Here is a 19,530-nt window from a genome sequence, read left to right on the forward strand (position 1 = left end):
CCCCTTGCCCCGTGACAAGGGGTGACATGGGAGCCCCCCTGCCACGGGCTGGCTGTGGCAGAGACACAATGTCCACGCACATCTCCTGGAAAACTCTTCCAGCCTTCTGGAGGAGGGACTACGGAATCTCGGATCCAGCACCCTGGAGGCTTGGCCCGGAACGCGAACCCGCATGGCGCGGTGGGGCCGGGGCTGATCCCCCCCCCCGTGTGGCGAAGGAAGGGAGGCTTGGGCGGCGGAACACCCGTGGCTGGAGCCGAGCCCGGCCCCTCCCCGGTGGCGGGTGGCGGTGCTGGCTGTCACCGCAGCACCCAGCACAAAGCCGGGCTGCCGGAGCGGCCCAGGCCCGGGAGGAGCCAGCCCGGCCCGGCGCCGCCCCGCCCCTTCCGGCGGCTCAGCCCGGCCCAGCCCGGCGCGGGGCGGCTCCGTTGGACCGGGGGCGGTGGGCCCGGCCCGGCTCGGCGTGACCCGGTTCGGGGTGACCCGGCGATGGCGGTGCCGGCGGCTGCGGCGGAGCCGGGTCGGCAGCGGGCTCTGGCCGCCGGCTCGCCCGTGGACTACATGAGCATCACCAGCTTCCCGCGGCTGCCCGAGGAGGAGCCGAGCGGCGCGCCCGAGTGCGGCCTCCGCGCCCGCAAGGAGGAGGACGCGTTCCTGGGCGAGCAGGACACGGGTGAGGGGCGGCGGCAGAGCCCGCCCGCGGCCCTCGGCACCCCCGGCCCTCGGCCCCGCGCCCGGAGCGGGGCTCCTCGGGCTCCCGCCGTCCCCGGGCCCCGGCCCCGCGTTCACGCTGAGGGACGGAAAGCAGCCAGAGATCCAGGGGTTCACACAGAGCCTCCCAGGGCAGCCTGGAATGTGCTCTCCCACAGCCGGTTTGGCCTTCCAGCCTGGACCACTGATGCATGGCCTCCTTGCATGCTCTTTGAGCATCCCCCCACCCTGGGGGGCTCCTTGCACATCCCTCTGTGTGGGATGCTCTATCCTGCCGGTGCTCAGCTGGAATAAAGTCAGGTGATCGTTTGATCTGTAAGAAAATCCTCTGCCTATTTTTAACTGATTGCTTCCTCCTCCATAGTTGAGAGAGGAGTTGTTTCTCCCCCATGTCATGTTTCTTCAAGTGGTGTTGCCCTTCCCCCCTGGGGCTGGTTACCAGTCCGGGTGCCTGTCAGCCCCCATGTTTGCACAGCCCCAGGTGCCCCTTGCCCTCTGTCCTGTCCCGCTATGCCCACGGGTGAAGCTCCCATTGCCCCTTCCCACCCTGTGCTCTCCTGACCGTCGAGCAAAGCTGCTGCCTGCAGGGGTTTGGGAACAGCTCTCCTAGAAACACGAGGCCTCTGTCACACACCCACAATCTGGTGCAGTTTTGGCAGTGCCAATGCCTGCAGGTGGGGTGGCTGGAGAAAAGAGTTGCTGCTCTCCTGGCACTCATTGCAAGTGCACCTGCAGAGCCTACCAGCAGCTCCAGTCTCTGATCTTCTTTGCAGCAGCTCCAGACCTGAGGTGACCCTGGTTCTCCAAAGTATTGGCTCCCCCATAAAGCCACATCTCCTTCACAGCCCCACGGAACCCTAGTGGGATTTGGTGGCCTCTCTTTCAAAGCATGCACTTTGTTGGGATGGGCAGCTGTGCACTGGCTGTGCAAGCTGCTTCTGGCTCCCACTGCTCCCAAGTGACCCCTTCCAGCTGCTCCTATCCCCACACCACAGCTGTGGTCACAGTGGTCACAGAGACTAAAAACAGGATGTCTGTGGCAGAGAATGAAGGTACTTTGTGGTGGGAGAGCTGTGGTCTGCCCTCTTCCACAGCTGCTTTCTAGGTATTCATGTCCCCTTGTGCATGGCTGGCCTGTCACCAGAGCAGAGGAATGGTGTCCTGGAGGGACTGGGCAGAGGAGGCCAGGTCACTCCTCACTGTTTCCCTGCAGGTCAGGCTGGGGTCTCACTCAAGTGTGCCAAGGGCTGTATGGGACTCCCCACCCCAATGGGAGCCCCTGCTAGGCCAGTTGTGGCTCCCACTGAGGCCACCAGCCAGTCCTGCTACTCTGTCCAGCTCACTTAGACCAGACAAGCCCATGAGGGGCTCAGTGTGTGTGCTCAGAGGCTCAGGCTGGAAAAGCTGAGCCTTTCCCAGTCCCACTCATAAACCACCACAGCACAAATGAAATTAAATTCATCCTGAGGGGATTCCCTGGCTGTAGGAGTTTACTCCTTGTTGCAGCATCACTGAAATTTAAATTCCTTCCCTCCCTGACCTCAGGAGAACTGCAGCCAGGTCCTGTTAATGCCATAACAAGGACTGGGCTGGCAGTGCCCAGGGCGATACCACCTGCCAGAGCAGACAGACAGGCTGTTGATGGTGAATGTGGGCTTTCCTGCTCACTCCCCTCTCCTTTCCAAACCCAGGAAACATCTGTGTGGAGGGAAAAGCTTCTCATCTTGACTTTTCCACTTGGTGCCCCTCTTTTTCCACTGTGGATGCACAGAGCACTGCAGCCCCTGAAAAAAATGTTCCTGGAGCACTGGATGATGCCCTGAGCTACTTGGTTCCCTTCAGAGCCCATGAGGGATGGGTAGAACCTCACAGTTGCCCCAGCAGCTCTGTGTGACTGGCAGCAACTGGGACGGGCAGGGCATCCTTAGCCAGTGTCTTCCCAGCACAAGGGCAGCAGCTGACACTCACAGACATTCAAGGCATCTTTCAGAGTAAAAAGACTTTTTCATCCTGCTGAGGCCCCGCAAACCCCAGCCCCACTACTTTGCCATCTTGGAGCCGGGTGTCCAGTGTGTGGCTTCATTTCTCAGTGGGCCTCATCTGCCAGAGGAAGCAAGGAAATAAAGCAGAGTCCTTCCTGCAGCGGAGAAAGTGGATGTTCGGAGGCCTCCGGTTTGCAGGTTTGCTCCTCTCTGCCCTCGCTTCCCTAGAGGCGTTTTCTGTGCCCAGACCAAATGTTTTGCTTTACCTCTGTTTTGCTCAGGTGCTTTAGCTCAATCACAGCTCCAAGTAAAGCTGCTGCATCTTTTTAAAAATCTTAGTTTCCTCCTTCAGTCCCACTGCATTTCAGAGACCTGATTGCTGTGTTAAGAACCTGTCCAAATGGAGCATAGGAGTAGCCTATCACTGGCGACTAATGAATGGACTGAAATTGAGAAAAATTCAAGGATTTTTTTGTTTCTCTTAGTCTCCAGGGAAGTCAGTTTGGAATAATTAAGAGCTTAAGAAAAGGATCAGTAAGATGATTCAAAGCACTATCTGAGCCAGAAAGGCTCCTGAGAGCTGGGATCATTAGGGAAGGTGATAGCCATGCTGATAGGGGCTCAGTGTAATTGTCATGCTGGGTAAACACTGCAATAAGAGCCCCAGGTTGCTCAATAACTTACACTTGTTTTCTCCCTGCTGCCCACAAAGACCCAGAGTCCTTCCTGAAGTCTGTGCGGCTCCAGCGCCTGCCCTCATCCTCCTCAGAGATGGGAAGCCAGGATGTGTCCCCTCTGCAGGAGACCAGCAAGGATCCCTTCTCTGGAGACTGCAGCTGCCAGCAGGATGGACTGACTGTCATCATCACTGCCTGCCTGACCTTTGCCACGGGTGTCACTGTGGCCCTTATCATGCAGATCTATTTTGGGGACCCTCAGGTAAGACAAAACGGTGGTTTTATGGTTGGGCTTTGGCTCCAAAGATGGGAGAGCTCCCTGACTTCCCTCCCAGTCAGCAGTTCAGCAAGGGGAGCCATGGCTGGTGTCAGTGAGGCCCTGGGTGCTCAGTCTCCCCCTGGTTCCATCCCAAATTAGCTTGAAGGCCTTTTCCTGCACCTAGAGGTTTTGCTTGGAGAGCCAAGGCAGACTCTCAGAGCTTGCCTCATGGGCAGGATGTGTGGGGCTGTGTCAGGCAGGCTTGGGGGTGCTGCTGGGAGGGAAACAGACAACTCCACTGCTGTGACTTTAGCTATGGTTTGATCCAGATGGGAGTGCTTTCAGAAAATAATCCTTAGTTAAACAGTAGGCATCTTGTCCACTTGGACAGAGTTTTATGGATTATGGGCAGACATGCCCAGATTCACCTCTGGAAAATTCATGCAAGACCAAGCAAGAAAATAGCTAAAAACAGAGGTGAACCTCCTTCTAATCTGTTCCACAGCCCAGTGCTGGATTGCAGAGCCAAGGCAGCATGACCATGAGGTTGGATCCTCCTGCAGAACCTGTGCCAGGGTCACATTCAGCCCAGAGTCACCATCACCATCCACATGCTGCCATGACCCTTCTGTCTTTGCATGTCCTCAGGCCAACCTGGCTCTTGTTGAGATGCTGCAAATTGTGCCATAGGGATGAAATCAGCTCTTTAAAATATTGTGTGAATGCATTAGCACAGCACTGGCACAAGGATGAGAACAATCTGGTCCTGGGGGCATGCTGCATTCTTTGCAGCTGTATCCGCATTCCCAGTGACTGCCTGGCTGCAGCAGAGCAAGCAGCCCCTGGGCTTATGAGGGGCAGGGGGAGACATGGCCCCCCACCTTGGCAGATGGAGTGTGCAAAGCTGTCTGAACTGGTGGCCATGGCTACCTGCAGCTGCCCTGGAGCAGGGATGTGCCGAGAAACATACGGTTCCCACTGGCATTTGTTGAAGAAGCCACAGCCTCGTCACTGGCCCCAAGCTTCAGGTGCCACCATGGTGGGTGCAGATCTGGGCAGTAGCAGCAGATCTGCCACTGGCCAGCACAACCCTTTCCTGTCTCAGCTATTCCAGCACGGTGCTGTGGTGACGGACGCCATGCGCTGCACTGCGCTGGGCACCCATGTGCTGGCCAGGCACGGCTCCTCGGTGGATGCAGCCATCGCCTCGGCCCTCTGCACTGGCATCATCAACCCCCACACCTCAGGGCTGGGAGGGTAAGTGAGGGACACTCGTCCCCTGCTCTTGTCTTCGGGTGTCCTCAAGTGAGTGTTTCTCAGAATCACAGACTGGTTTAGGTTGGAAAGACATTAAAGCCCATCCAGCTCCACCCCCTTCCACTATCCCAGGTTGCTCCAAGCCCTGTACAGCCTGGCCTTGGACACTTCCATGGACGGGGCTGCCTGCACCAGTGCCAGATGCCCCACCATCTTCCCCTCAGAGGAATATTTCTTCCAAATGCCTGATGTAAACCTGCCCTCTCTCAGTGTAAAGCCATTCCCCCTTATTCTGCCACTATCTGCCCTTGTAAAAAGTCCCTCTGCAGCTGAGAAATGCCTCTGTGGCAGTGCCAGGCTTAGGTTGTGGTGCCAGGGCTCTGATATCAGGCAGTGGAAGTGTCCACGTCTGCCACAGTGACCTGTGTACTGTGTTGTCAGCACAGGACAGAGACCCTCAGGCAGGGAAATTTGTTTCTGCTATAGTGGTGGCAGGGAGCATGCAAGCCCCAGGCTCGAGAGGGCTGGTGAGCCCTGCTGTGAGTGTGCCAGGAGCTACAAACACCCCAGGCTCAGTCCCAGTGCTTTCAGAGCCCGAGTCCTGCCTTCCACAAGCTCTGCTCCTGAGGCTGAGGTCTGAGCCCAGCTCCAGGCAGCTGCCAAGGAGGGGTGGTCTTGTCCCAGTCCTCATACCCAGAGTGGCATCCACGTGAGCCTGGTGCTCCTGACTCTGTGGGACGGCTCAGGAGCGTTGCATAAACCTAAGCCACCTGATCACTGCTCCAGGTGCACCACCAGTTGCTGCTGTAAGCAAACACCCTCTTTTTTAGCAAAGCTGCTCAGATTAGAAAGAAAATCCCAGCTGGTCCCAGCCTGGCAGTGGAACAGAGCCAGTGGCGCCCTGGCCAGGCAGGCAGGGACTTCTTCAGCCTCACCAGGCTCAGCACAGTGCTGCCTGTGTCCCTCACCAACCCTGCCTTGGCTGTCCTGGTGTGTACCCTAGGGAAGGACAGCAGCATTCCCTGCTCCTCCGGCCGCCCTGGGGCCCTGCCACAGCATCCATTGTCACACTGGACCGGGCCTGGCCCCAGTGCTACCCAAGCTATAGGGCAGTGGCTGTTGCGGAAGCCGCCGGTGCCACGTTCTGACCCTCTCTCGCCGCAGGGGCGGGGTGATGTTGGTCCACGACATCCGCAAGAACAGGAGCTGGGTGATCGACTTCCGTGAGGTGGCTCCCCTGGGCATCCCACTGGAAGGAGACCTGAAGCAGGACACCAAGGTGAGAACCACTATCCCACAGCCATTGCCTCCAGGGCTGTTATTGTCTCCAGCTCTCCTCCCTCCAACTTTCAGGCTGAGTGGTATATGCCCAGCAAAGTAATGAGAGGTCTCTCTCATCATGGGAGATTCTGGGCCCTACAGACATGAGGAATCTAGAGAAAACACTTCTTTATCAGCCCCAAAATGCCTGAAGAGCTTTGGGGAGTAAAGAAGCATGTGTTTGTGGCAGCAGGGAGTTGGGAGAACAAGAGCCCCAGGAAGGAGCATAATCCCAGATCATTCTGCTGAGTTCTCTCTCCTGACTAAACTAGGTTGAGAACAAGATTGAATTTGCCTCTCTTCTTCCAAAACCTTTTATTCCATAGTAAAGTGTGTTGCTACAGACCTCTTCCCCTCTCCTAACTATGTAGATAATTCCAAAGTAAACATGACTTGCACCTCCTTGACTTGCAACTGGGGACGGTGTCCCATGAACTCATGGAAAGGGGATTACTCTCTTCCTTTCTGTCCTTCCTATTTTACAGCCAGGTCTGCTCGTGGGGGTGCCAGGCATGATCCAAGGAATGCACCAGGCACACCAGTTACATGGCAGGTAAGACACAAGGCTGGCACAGGCTGTGCCCTGGGGTCCCCATGGGGAACTAGAAGCATATGAGTCCTTGCCCTCAGACCATGTTCTCAGCCAGCAGTCAAAATTAGCTAAGAGGTACTCGGAGGCTTGTGTTGAAAGAGTATTGTTTATTTTTGCTATTTCATAGACAAAATAAAAATTTCAGTTTGGTCATGTTTTCTACAAAGTGAAATTTTGGCTAAGAAGATGTACAGTAAATGTTCTATTAGAAGTGCAGCACATTGTCTTGCATGTCTGTGCATTTTCATTCTCTCTTTAGCTGGATCCTAAGAAGTGTCCCTGCCCTTGGTGGTCTGTTGGGATCAGAGCAGATCTGAATTACTGAATTATAGAGGGATCTGAATTACTTGCTCAGGACCACAGCTTAGCTTGAGATTTTGCTGCTGAGACATCCCTTCCCCCATCCATGCGCTGACTCTCTGGGGCACATCCTGGAGCACTGAGATGATCCTGTTAAGGAGAAACACAAGCACTGGAAGTTCAGTGCTCATTTTTGCCACTGCTGGCTCCAGAGCCAGGTCTTCCAGGAGTCCCTGACTGCAGAGCCAAGCCCTGTGCTTGCTCCCACACACCCTGCCCCACTTCACCTTCCAAGGCCCATTTCTCCTTGTCCTCTCTCCTTTGGCAGACTCCCATGGTCCGAGCTGCTGAGCCTCACAGCCGATGTCGCCCAGACTGGCTTTAATGTCACACATGATCTGGGTGAGTACCAGATGGGCAGCTGCCCAGCACAGGGTCGTTCACTGTGTGGGGCAGCTGGGGATGCAGGGGGTTAGGCATAGCAAATCAGGGCCTTGTGGACCTCGAGATGGATGGTATTGGGAGCTGAACAATGTGTGAGCCACAGTCTGCTAGGGGACAGCGTGGTGCCAGCCAAATATGAGTCCTTTGCCATGGCTGGACAGAGCCAGGGCAGAGCAGGGAAGGGTGCTGGGGTCTCTTTGAGTTTTTTTTCCCAGTTCCAAAGGACCCATGATCCAGCTCCTCTCTAGTGTTGCAATAGGGTCAGAGGCAGCAGCAGGCTTTCAACATCCCCATCAGGTGCACAGTGACTCCAGGTTCTTTGCGTCTTCCTGACCCCTGCTTTTTCTGGATGTCCTTCCCCTTCTCACCTGCAGCCAAAGCCCTGAGTGAACTGAAGGACCTGAACTTCTCTGACCGATTCCATGAGATCTTCCTGCCAGGTGGGCAGCCCCTGCTGCCTGGAATGTTCGTCCGGCGCCTGGACCTTGCGGCTGTGCTGCAGCTGCTGGGGGCAGAAGGGGTGTCAGCCTTCTACAGTGGAAACTTGACCCAGGAGATCATCTCCGAGGTGAGCCAGGACTGCCCCTGTCACCTGCTGGCGCCTGGGGCTGCCACCTGCTTAAGGTGACAAACTGAGATTAGCCAAGCCAGCACAGTGATGGGGACAGATGCTTCCTTTTCCTTTCCTGTCCCTGCAGTGGTGTGACAGACAGGCCATTCCCACAATCTACAGAAGGGAAACCTCCATTTCCTCTATAACCAGGACAGTCTTGAAGGAAAACAAAAATTGGTTTGGGCTCTGGGCTCTGTTCATTTGGGTGACAAAGCCTTTTCCCCCAGAACAAGAGGTTGGTAAGAAACAGGTTGTTGTGGTTAGTGGGACTGTAGGATACGGACTCCAGGAAGATGGTTTGAAAAAACAATTGTGAGTCTTACGAGCAGAGGATTAAAAAGGCTTGGTCCCACTTGGGGTTGCCCTAGTTGAACTCCTGTTAGAGCTGCTCTGGAAAAAATATCAGAACAGACAAAGTAATTCTGGTGAAAAAAGCTCCCAACAAACCATAACAACTTTTATATCTGTGTGGCTGCAGTCAGTGTAATTAGGGCACCATTTTATTGAGCCACTGAGGTTCAAATGATGCTCTTTCAATAGCTCATCAAGAGTCTGGAATGTGTTCATTCCACTCAAGCATCAGACATCTGTGGGCTCTGTGTTTGGAAATCTACAATCCACCTGAACTATAACAGAGGTGAAGGATGAGGAGCAGGAAGAGTCCCAAGCTTGTGAGCATCTCCACAGCTAAGCCCTGCTTTGTCTGTCACCGTGTTCCCCTGACCTGGGGACTGCCATAGGGAAGAAAAAATACCCTGTGGAGGAGCAAGGCCCAGGGTTGCCACATCACAGACCCTGACAAGCTCTGGGAACCAGTGCACAATTCTAGCTTTGGTTGCAGAGCAAAGTGCTGCCTTCACAAAGTGTTTATTGTTTCAGCACAGGGAGGATATCGATCTGGTGAAATCAAGAACAGCTCCAAAACACCCACTCTTTGCTTCCAGGCACAGGTGCAAAATAGTGCTCTTTGGGGAATTTGAGAGGTCTTCAGTGTATGGCTGACTGAAAGGGACTTCTCCCCTTTCTCTGCTCCTTGTGCCCCATTCCCCACTGGCTGGGTCTGGGGAGCCAGGTCCTGGCTCAGCACAGCCCTGGGGTTCAACCAGCCTTTTCTCTGGAAAGGAAACAGAGATCCCAAATAGGAGAGACAGCTTTGGGGTTGTTTGACTTTCTGGCCCCAAAGCATGCTGTCCCTGATCCAGTGATTCATACAGTTTTGCCAGAAAAGGAGTTTTCCTGCCAAGGAAGCTGTCTGGATTAGAGATCAGAGCATGCAGGCACTCCAATAATCCCACCCTCTCCCTGAGAATTTTCCAAATGCTCCTGGAGCTCTAGCAGCCTTGAGGCTGTGCCCATTCCCTGGGAAGCCTGGGCAGTGCCCCACCACCCTCTGATGGTCCTCTCTCATCTTCATTACGACTCAACCACAAGACACCTGCAGTGGAGGGAATGGCCCATCTTTCCTGTGTTCATTAACGTTACCAACCCTGGTACATTGTACCTCTGACAGGAATCTTACAGGAACACCAAGGCTACAGCAGACCCACTGTCAGCTGAAATAATTTCAAATAGGCTCGGAACAGTGGTTTTTTTTTTAGTTGAGATTTCTAGTGATGGCAGCCTGCTCCACCCAGGCTCCTTGTCTCCTGGATCAATAATCCTGGCAGTATTCAATACACCTTTACACACTCCTGTTTGCCACCCAGTGCAGGGAAGGCTGCAGGGCAGCACCAATCCCCATCTCCCTGGGCAGACAGAATGTCCTGGGAGCACCCCTGGGTGAGTGCAGAGCCTCCTTAAAATGCTGAAAAGTGAGCCAGGTCACCAGGGCTGTGAAAGCACAGATTTCCAGTGTATCCTAAGGAACCTGGCCTTTGGCCCAGGAACCTCAGTGGAGTGTGTTTGACAGTGAGGGGTGTGTTCCCCTGGGCGAGTATGAGGAGCACAGAGAGCCTTGGCCCAGCCTGCTTAGTGTGCACTGCTTTGCTTTCGTGCAGGTCCACAAGTATGGAGGTGTCCTGGTGGAGGAAGATTTCAGCAATTACAGTGTCACTGTGGAGGAGCCTGTGCACACAATCTATCGAGGTACACCCTCACCCACTGCCATGCAGCTCCAGGGGAAAGTTCTCTTCACCTTGCAAGGGGTGGCAACAACTTTGAAAAAGAGCTGAAGTCAAAGCTGTGCTGAAATGTCTGCAGAAAAGCCATCCAGGGAGTTTTCTGCTGTTCCCTGCTGACACTGATGTGTAATGGGTGGTTCAGGAGATTTTCAGCACTTTGAAATGTGTTTTCCCTTGTAAGTCTAAAGATGCAACATGGTCATATCTTGATGCAATGTCTCAATAGAAGCTGGACCTACAGCTAAAGACAGTTCCCAAAGGGAAAAAAGCTAACTTTATACAAGAAGTTTCTAAAATGTCATTCTTTTCTAGCAGTCCCTAGACTGCATTTACCCTCCTTATAGCTGTAATGTTGCAAGCCCATTTTTAGGTGGCCTTCCAATATGTAAATGGGGTTTATAAAAATGCAGGAAAGTGACTTTTAGCATCGGCTGACAGTGACAGACAAGGGGAATTATTTCAGACTAAAAGTAAAGAGATTTGGATTAGATTTTAGGAAGTAATTGCTCCCTGTGAGGGAGGTGAGGCTCTGGCACAGGGTACCCAGAGAAGCTGTGGCTGCCCCTGGATCCCTGGAAGTGACCAAGGCCAGGTTGAATAGGGCTTGGAGCAACCTGGGACAGTGGAAAGTGTTCCTGCCCATGGCAAGGGTTGGGCCTGGATGACTTCTAAGGTCCCTTCCAACCTAAACCAGTCTGGTTTTCTATGATTCTATCTCCATTCTTCCATGCTGCAGTCTAGAAACCAACAGCCAACCAATACGAATTGAATTTCAGATGTAAAATAGCATCCCTGTTTGAACTTCCTTCATCCTTCATGAAGAAACAGAAAGATACAACAAAGATGTTCTGTGAAACCCTTGTCAAATCATGTTCATTTCTATAATTTCCCCTTGAATCTGGAAGGGTTTCCCTGTCCTCAAGGTCATTGACTCATGGATGAGTGTTCTCACTGGATGGTATCTGACAAAAGTAGCTTCCTTCCTCTTCTTTTCCCTCCACACAGGGCACCTTGTTTTCACGCCCCCACCTCCACATGCAGGTCCTGCACTGATCACAGCACTGAACATCCTTGAGGGCTTTAACATCACAAGGCAAGGATCCAGAGGGAATATCTTACACTGGATGGCAGAGGTAAGTGGAGGTTCAACATTTGGCTGAGTTGCTTGTGCAGCTAGAAAATTATTTCTTCATTTTATGGTTGTACAAAGATGTTTGTAGGTTATTTCCAGAGGATTATGAGCAAATAGATTACTAAAATGTAAAACTGAGCAGTGTTGCTGTCTCAGAGGCTGAACAGGATCTTTCCTGCTTAGGAAGAACTTTTCCAGAACAAACTGTGGCTTTATCTATTTATTGTATATGATTATCTCTGCAGAATGACCCCACAGCACCTGAGGGTGGTCCCATCATGCTCCTCTACCTCTTAGCTGCAGTGGCCCTGGCCATTGCAGAGCACCCAAGCACACTGCAAGGGGTGCTGCAAGAAAAGCTTCTACATGGTGATGATAGTGAAAACTGACCCAATACTTCACATTTTTTAAAAAGTTAACATTTTTGCTCACCTCCTGGTCTCTGAGGTCCACAACTTTTCCAGTATTTAGGACTGTCCTGTCAAAACATTGCAGCTTCCCAGGAGGTTGAGCAAGTGCTCTGTCTCCTGCTCTGTTAGCAGAGTTGTGCTCTTAGGTGCTCCACAGATGGGGTTTATGCGTTGGTGATTTACAGATTCACAGCTGGGCTTTATGAGCTGGGAATTTTAATTGAGGATTTAACTACATCCTTGTAGCAGACAGGACAGTGGGTACTTGGGAGTGTCTCAGCACAAATGCAGCAACTGAAGGTGTTACACACTGTGCAGAGGTACAGGAGGTTGACCCACCTGAGTAATTTTTGAGCTCTCTTCAGGAAGCTTCAGGTGAATCTATTTGCTCTGCCAAGAGTTTCACCTGTTTGTTATTCCTGGAGCAGCAACCTGCAGCTCCAAGGCAGTCACTTCAGGAGATGTGTAACCCTGATTGCCTGGGTCTCACAGCTGACCATGTGGCTGAGGTTCAGTGCTAAGCCAGCTTCAGGTGTCCAGCCCTGGGACAACCAGGACCAAGGTGTGCTTAAACTCTGGGGTGGACATACTCTGTGTTTTTCCACGGAGCTCTTCCCTGGTCTCCAAGCCCTTGTCCCCCCTGATGCGATGCAGTGGCCAGGACACTGCTCCATGGAAATGCCACCTTCTCCAGAGGTTTGTTCTACTCTCAACACAGTTGATAGCCAAGGAGAAGCTGCTGCTGTGTGGCACATTCCAAAACAGTAGTCACATCTCGCTGGCTGCCTGCAGGGGAGTGGACTGTTCTGAATCCTGAATGACCATGGCACAGCCTGCAAGCTGGACGTTGAGCGTGTTTCTGCTCAGCACAGCCTGGCTTGGCTGAGGAGCAGCTCTTTCTCTCCTTGTGGCTCTGCCCTGGCTATGCTGTAGTCCTAGGGCTAGATAAACTGTGTTCTTTGAAATTGCATCTTCCCATTTTCAATGGACTTGCTCAGGGAGGATTCTGGTTTTAAGAAATCAGATCCTTTCCTCCTTTTGCACCATCATTCCCTAATGTGTGCTGGGACTGATGCTTTCTGTTCAAGCCCTTTGGATGGTTTACAGCCAGGAGCTGGGCAGCAGCTGTGGAACAGAACAGCTCATTTCTGCTGGGCCGGCAGAGCTGGGATCCAGAGGTAGCAGCAAGCCTAGCACCCCCTGTCCCATTGGGATTCAGTCTGGTCTCTGCTGTTGTGGTGACCACTCAGGAATGGAAAGAGGAAGTAAATGGCATCCTGGAGGCCCTGTCTCCCAGCTGGCAATGAAGCTGAACCACTGAACTGGACATCAGCTCCTGCCAGGGATGTTGCACTTGTGACTTCCCATTGCCAGAGGGCAGGGTTAGGTCGGGTATAGGAAAGAAATTCTTCCCTGTGAGAATGGTGAGCTACTGGCAGAGGTTGCCCAGAGAAGCTGTGGCTACCACATCCCTGGAAGTATTCAAGACCAGCTTGGAGAAACATGGGAAGGTGTCCCACCCATGGCAGGGGAGTGAAATGTGAAGAGCTTTAAGGTCCTTTCCAACTCCAACCATTATGTGATTCTGTGGTTGTACAAATGCTGCTGGATTCACTTGGCTCTACCAGCAGAGTTTGCTATGCCAGACTGAAGCTCTTTGGTTCCTATACCCACATGTGGCAGCCCTTTGCGCAGAGGTATTCCCAGAACGCAGACTTCTGGTAATTTTTTTCATAAGTTTTAGCCAAGACACCAGGACACCAGATACCTCTTCTAGTTTGGAGTCTTAGAAGTTGTATTTCCAGGGCCACATTAATGTTCTTCTCTTCTCTTCTCTTCTCTTCTCTTCTCTTCTCTTCTCTTCTCTTCTCTTCTCTTCTCTTCTCTTCTCTTCTCTTCTCTTCTCTTCTCTTCTCTTCTCTTCTCTTCTCTTCTCTTCTCTTCTCTTCTCTTCTCTTCTCTTCTCTTCTCTCTCTTCTCTTCTCTTCTCTTCTCTTCCTCTCCTTCTTTCCTTTCTTTCTTTAGACACTAAAAATAGCCCTGAGCCTAGCAAGCAACTTGGGAGACCCATCTGGTGATGTGTCTGTCACTCACACAGCAGAGGGCATGGTGAGGTATGTCTGAGGAGGACAGGCACGGTGACAGTTGCAGGATGTGTGGGTTGAATATCCTTCCTGGGTTTGCGGTCCCCTGAGATTTTTCTTCCACTGTTTTATGAAGGAAAGGTCAAATCTTGAGTGTCCTCCCAGAGCTCATTCTTTCACAAGGATCACAGCTGATACCACAGAGCTCTGGAGATGGGTCACAGGATGTCCTCACTCAAAAGTTTCCTGGAGCCAGCTAGAGCTTGAGGGTTCCTCCCACTTTGCCATACCTCTAAACATTCCCTTTGAGTGGGTCAGACAAGCAGCCATCCCTGTGGGCATGGCTACACCTGCCACTTCTGCCTCTCCCTGCCCCATTGTGAGGCTTAGGGCTTTGCAGAGCACCCAGATGTGCAGGAGGCCAGGCCTGGGGTTTCAGCCCAACTTCCCACCTCAGAGCCAGGTTTAGCCATGGTTGGTGACTGGGCTGGGCCTGTCTTGTTCTCCTGCTGAAGACTGGCCTTCAGCTGGTGTTGTCACCTTGGCCATTGGGGGTGGGTTTACTCCCAAGGGTAAGGGCAAACAGGAGTAGACAGAGCCTTTGGAGGCTCATGGCAGACTGAGTGCAGACTCTGTGCAGACTGAGCTACCTTGTCACCCCTTCCTTCCTTGGGGTGAACCAAAACAGCCCCCTGTCCTCACTCTGCCCCTCGGGGACACCTGGCCACAGCTGTGTATAGACACCAGGACATGTCCAGCTCCCCAGGCTCACAGATTGCTTTCCTCTCCCTCTCTGCTTGCTGAAGTAAATCAGAAGCCAATTCCCTGCGCCAGCTGATCAATGACTCCCAGTCCTTCCCATCTGACCTTCGTGTGCCTCACTCTGCCCTGCAGAGTGGCACCGCCGCCAGCCAGGTCCTGGTCATGGGTCCCGATGACTTCATCGTCGCTGTGGTCAGGTAAAGGATTGGCCTCTTCCCCCCACGAAGAGCTCAGGGTGTAAGCAGGGAGGAGGGAGAGGTTCAGCAGGACAGGACGGGACCAGACCTGATGCAGCCGGGCTGCTCTGTCCCAATCAGTCCTGCAGCAGAGGAATGGGAGAGATGGGGTTGGGATGTGTGGGCTGGTGCTGTTCTTCCCTGTGCAGTCTTAGAGCCCTCTGACAGTGAAACATGGCTGGAGTAGCCTGTATCTGGGAGAGAGGTGATGGCAAATGTAGGACTGATGGAGGCAGATCCATCACAGCAAAGGGAATCCTCAAACACAAACATGGGGAGGGGGACAGAGCTGTTGTGGCCTATGTGGCTTCTGCTCCTAAGTGCATGGAAATTGTCTGTCCTCAATCCCACCAGCCCTAGAGAACCACCAAAGAATCTCTATGAAGACAAAGTGGAGCCCTGAAAGCTTCAAGGTGTACAAAAATCTCTGGCATGACTTTTATGAAATTCCTTTGTGTTTCTTTTCAGTTCTTTGAATCGTCCCTTTGGCAGTGGAATAGTAACACCCTCTGGAATCCTCCTGAACAGCCAGATGTTGGACTTCTCCTGGCAAAATAAAACAATGAACCACTCCATTCCCAGGCCGGTAATGAATGACATGACAAATATTTTATTTACCTTTTTTTTTCCCCAATTTTATTCTCATCTTCAAAACAGGGGAGCTATTTAATGCCTTATTAATAACAAAGACAACAGCCTGTAGAAAGCTGCTATTTTTCATTATATGAGCCACTGAAGGGGGGAATAAAGAGGGCTCCATGTCCATCACTTATTATTGCAATGTAGAATTATCAAACACCACTGTTACCTACTTTCCCTGCAGTCCAGATGGACTTTAGGTAATGTGGACTTACATTAAGCACCCTCTTCATGAATTTTTGTTCTGCAGGTTAAAAAGTAATGGGTAGGAGGAAAAATGTCTTCAGGTCTTGGATAGAAACAAATATAGACCTGTGCTGGTGGCTTCCAGTGCTACCTTATGCATTGTAAAACCATCCCACTTTTGGGGTGGTTCTTTGGAAGAGCTCCATGTTCCTTCAGTGGAAGAGTTGGCTTATTGATATTTTTTGGTGCAACTTTTCTTCAACTGCAGCAAAACCTCCTTCAGCCTCGGAAGCGGCCGCGGTCGTTCCTGCTGCCCACCATCGTGAGGCCCTCTGTGGGGATGTGTGGCACCTACCTGTGTCTGGGAGCCAACAATGGGGACAGAGCCCTGAGCAGCATCGTCCAGGTTGGTGCTGAGTCCTCCAAGAGCAGCTGGGTGCCCTCCTTTCCCTTCCTAATTGTCTCAGGCTGGGTCAGAACTAGTGGCCACAGGTTACTGGTTCAATCTTTGGTGTCACCAGTTCCATTCTTTGGTTATTTCAAATCTCTAAGGGTTACCAGATTACTTTTCTTGCACTTTTCCTGGTGGCACCACTCGTAATTGAAGAGGAGCATCATTTTGGCAAAATCTATAATGGTTTTTGTCATTGTAATACTTATTCAAAACTCATCTTAAGGATGAATAAGAAAAAAAGGAACATTTTGTTATTCAGAAAATTGCAGGAAACTGGCAGCCCTTTAGCCCTTTTCCACATGAAACGCTTTTTTGGGGCATTCCCAACTGAATCCTTCCAGCTCAACACTGAATATAAACTGGGCATTTCCTCTTAATTTATTATTTGTAACGAGGTGAAGTACTTGCCAATAACTTGATTGCATGTAGGGCAGTAATGAACTGCTGAAAAGAAAAGCCTGAGAAGGGCTCCCAGTTCCCTTACCTTTTGGAAAGCAATATTCAGAGCAAAAAACAACACCAAGAACTGCTTCGTAGTGCTTTGTTTGGAGAAGTCACATGCTGAGCTTTTGGCTGTAACAAACACTTCTTTAGAGCTTACATCATGTTCCAGACACACAAGCCCGTGCTATCCTGAACATGTCCTGCTTTACAAGCAGCAACATACAGGCCCTATTCCAATGACCTCTTAGTGTGTGCACACTTCTGCAGCAGTTCATGCAGTTTAGTAAATGGTTCAAAATCTCTTTTGCCTTCTTCATGTGTAGATGATGGAGCCACCAATATCTGGGGATGCTCAGGAAGTTGGCTTCTCCTATTCTCATCACTTTTTTAATTATTGAGGATAATTTATTCTCTTGCAGGTTTTGGTAAATGTTTTATCGCTTAACAAGAATCTGAGTGAAAGTTTGTCACTTGGTCGACTTCACCCCCAGCTTCAGTCCAACACCTTGCAGGTTGACAGTGAGTATGGGTATGGGGTGGGGTGCAGCTTACAAATCCAGCAAGTTTAGGAAAAGAGCAGGATTTTCCTGGCACACTGCAATGAAGCGCCTCAGGTCATCATGTTCTAGGGTCCCCAGGAGTGTGTTTTAGAGAAGACAAGAATCAGAATTCAACTTCTTCAAAGCGTGGAGCCTTTGCTGAACCATGTCCTTTTCCTCTTGTCCTGGAAAGGCTTCCTGACCCCTCTGGCACCACCTATCCAAACTCTTTCAGGTGCTTCTCCCCAACCCTCCCTCTGTCCCAGCTCATCTCCTAGTGGCAGTGGCCTTGTCCTGTCCTTAAATCCTTCTGGAGATCAGATGCCATGGACAATATACAAATCAAAAATATTTCAGCCTCAACTTCACCCAGACATTTGCTCAAACCTTCCTGCATTTTATTACCATGGACATAAATTACACTCCTTCACTTTTCAGTCCATGTCCCTTAATTCCAGAAGCTGGGAAGAGGGCAAGGCTTATGGCAAGGCCTGTAGCTTGACAGTGCTGAAAACACAGCATCAGTGCTGGCACTCTGCAGTCTGTACTGTTACCTCTTGTCCTTGTTAATGTAAGTCTTGGTCTATTTGGTGTTTTTCACACTGCCCCAAACTTCACCAGAGCAAACCCTAAGTGAAATTTGGTTCTCATTCCATACCAAATAGCCAAAGTTTCTGGGCTTTCCCATTTCAGAGGAAAAATCTAAAAAGGATCTGTCCTGCAGTGTGCCCTGCAGACTTGGAAACTAAAATGGAATTAAATCTAAAACTTCACAAAGTCCTAATTTGTGAGTTTGGACATTTTGCATCAAGACACATTTTAGGACACAATATATAAAGCTTAAATACCAGTAGGGTTTCTGTGTCCCTGCTCCATTTGTCCAGCTGCACCCACACCTCCAGGGCCTTGGGCTCTTTTACTCATACAGATATTACAAACCATCAAATGAACGAAATAAAAGCAGAAGAGCAACAACCTGAGGTACATGTCTGGAAGATTAAGAAATACATGCGGGGGAAGTTGGGAGGCTTAGCACAAAGTTTATAATTTGGCAACTTGTTTTACTGTTGTTTGCTCTGAGCTCTCTTGCATCTTATTTTGACTAATAATTGTTAATAGTCCTATTTGTAAGTAAGAGTGGACACTGCCTCATGTTCTCTAAGAAGTATAACTACAATTCATGTCAACCACATACCTTCCCCTTCTTCCAAAGAGGACAATCTTCCACATCCTTTAATGGTGGTGTAGATCCTCCCATAGCCCTTGGCACAAAGCAGGGGCTTCTGGCCCTTGGCTTGCCCAGCTGGAACCTTCTGAAGAGGCTGCAGGCAGGTTCCCCACACTGCAGACCCCAGCAGTGTTAGACAGAGCTTTGCATCAAAGGCAGCACTGGTTTCAGTTACCAACTCCTCTTTTCAAATGCAGGTGAGTTTCCTGAAGAAGATATTGAATTTCTTGTGGCCAGGGGCCATCAGGTGGATAAAGTCCCAGTGATGTCCCTGGTTCACGGGGTCAGGAGAACCAACAGTTTCATCATTGGCCTGAAGGACCCCAGGAGTGCAGATGCTGCCGGAGCCACAACCTTGTAGCAGCTCCCAGGGCCGTGTTCTGTGACCAAGGCTGACACACAACCCCAGTGACGTGCATGTTCTGAAGTGGCCCCTTCTCCAGCCCTGCACACTGCTGGGAAGAGGTTCTGCACTCCCCACCTTGACAGTACCAGAGGACAGCACAAACATCCAGCTCTCTTTTTATTTCTCAATGATTTGGATTGCAAACAGCCGTGTCATTGTTACTGGAGTGGCAGGAGCACTTTTCTTTTGGCAGTCTTGCTAATAGTTCAGTCTTTCCAAATCCCAATTCCAGCCAGCATCTTACTTTTTGGGATCAGGAGCATGAGCAAGGGAAAAAACAGCTGCTGCTGCTGTTAATATTGATGATGATTATTCTCATCTCCATGTCTTTCCCAAGTTCCTTCTTTGCCTCCAGTGTAAACCAGTAATTAATACAGCCTGATGTAGTGTTTGTAGGTGCCTGCTGCTGGAATATTGGGGAGTCCTCTAATACTCCATCTGGGCAGCTGATTTTTACCAGCATGCAGCATCCCAGGGAAGTTCCTGTGCTCACATCACTACATACCTTGAATTTTGGCAGTAAATACTTTGAATCCAGTTGTTTCACAGACTGGCTGGCAATCTGATTTTGTAAGCAGAGCAATGGTTTTCAACAGCTCTACCAACTTCTTCCTCTAACAACTTGTGGACCCTGCAGTAGTTTTCTTACAGAGGTTCAGACTCCTCACTGGTTAATGGTGATGAGGTTTAACTTTCTTAGACACTTTTTGGAGATACCTTAGCAGTACTCCACAG

At 51.1% G+C, this 19,530-nt stretch overlaps 1 protein-coding gene across 1 annotated transcript; it reads left to right on the plus strand.

Moving 5' to 3' along the window:
* Window positions 1-489: 489 nt before the first annotated feature.
* Window positions 490-18,750, plus strand: GGT7 (gamma-glutamyltransferase 7). Its single transcript, XM_062505084.1, has 15 exons — window positions 490-673; window positions 3,406-3,632; window positions 4,735-4,886; window positions 6,051-6,165; window positions 6,692-6,759; window positions 7,427-7,500; window positions 7,917-8,110; window positions 10,153-10,240; window positions 11,281-11,408; window positions 13,843-13,931; window positions 14,708-14,860; window positions 15,368-15,485; window positions 15,993-16,130; window positions 17,042-17,141; window positions 18,587-18,750. Exons 1-15 carry the CDS (start codon window positions 490-492, stop codon window positions 18,748-18,750), a joined length of 1,992 nt encoding a protein of 663 aa, XP_062361068.1.
* Window positions 18,751-19,530: the final 780 nt, after the last annotated feature.

Source organism: Cinclus cinclus, chromosome 18 (assembly GCF_963662255.1).
Source record: "Cinclus cinclus chromosome 18, bCinCin1.1, whole genome shotgun sequence".
In the NCBI taxonomy this organism is placed as follows: domain Eukaryota; kingdom Metazoa; phylum Chordata; class Aves; order Passeriformes; family Cinclidae; genus Cinclus; species Cinclus cinclus.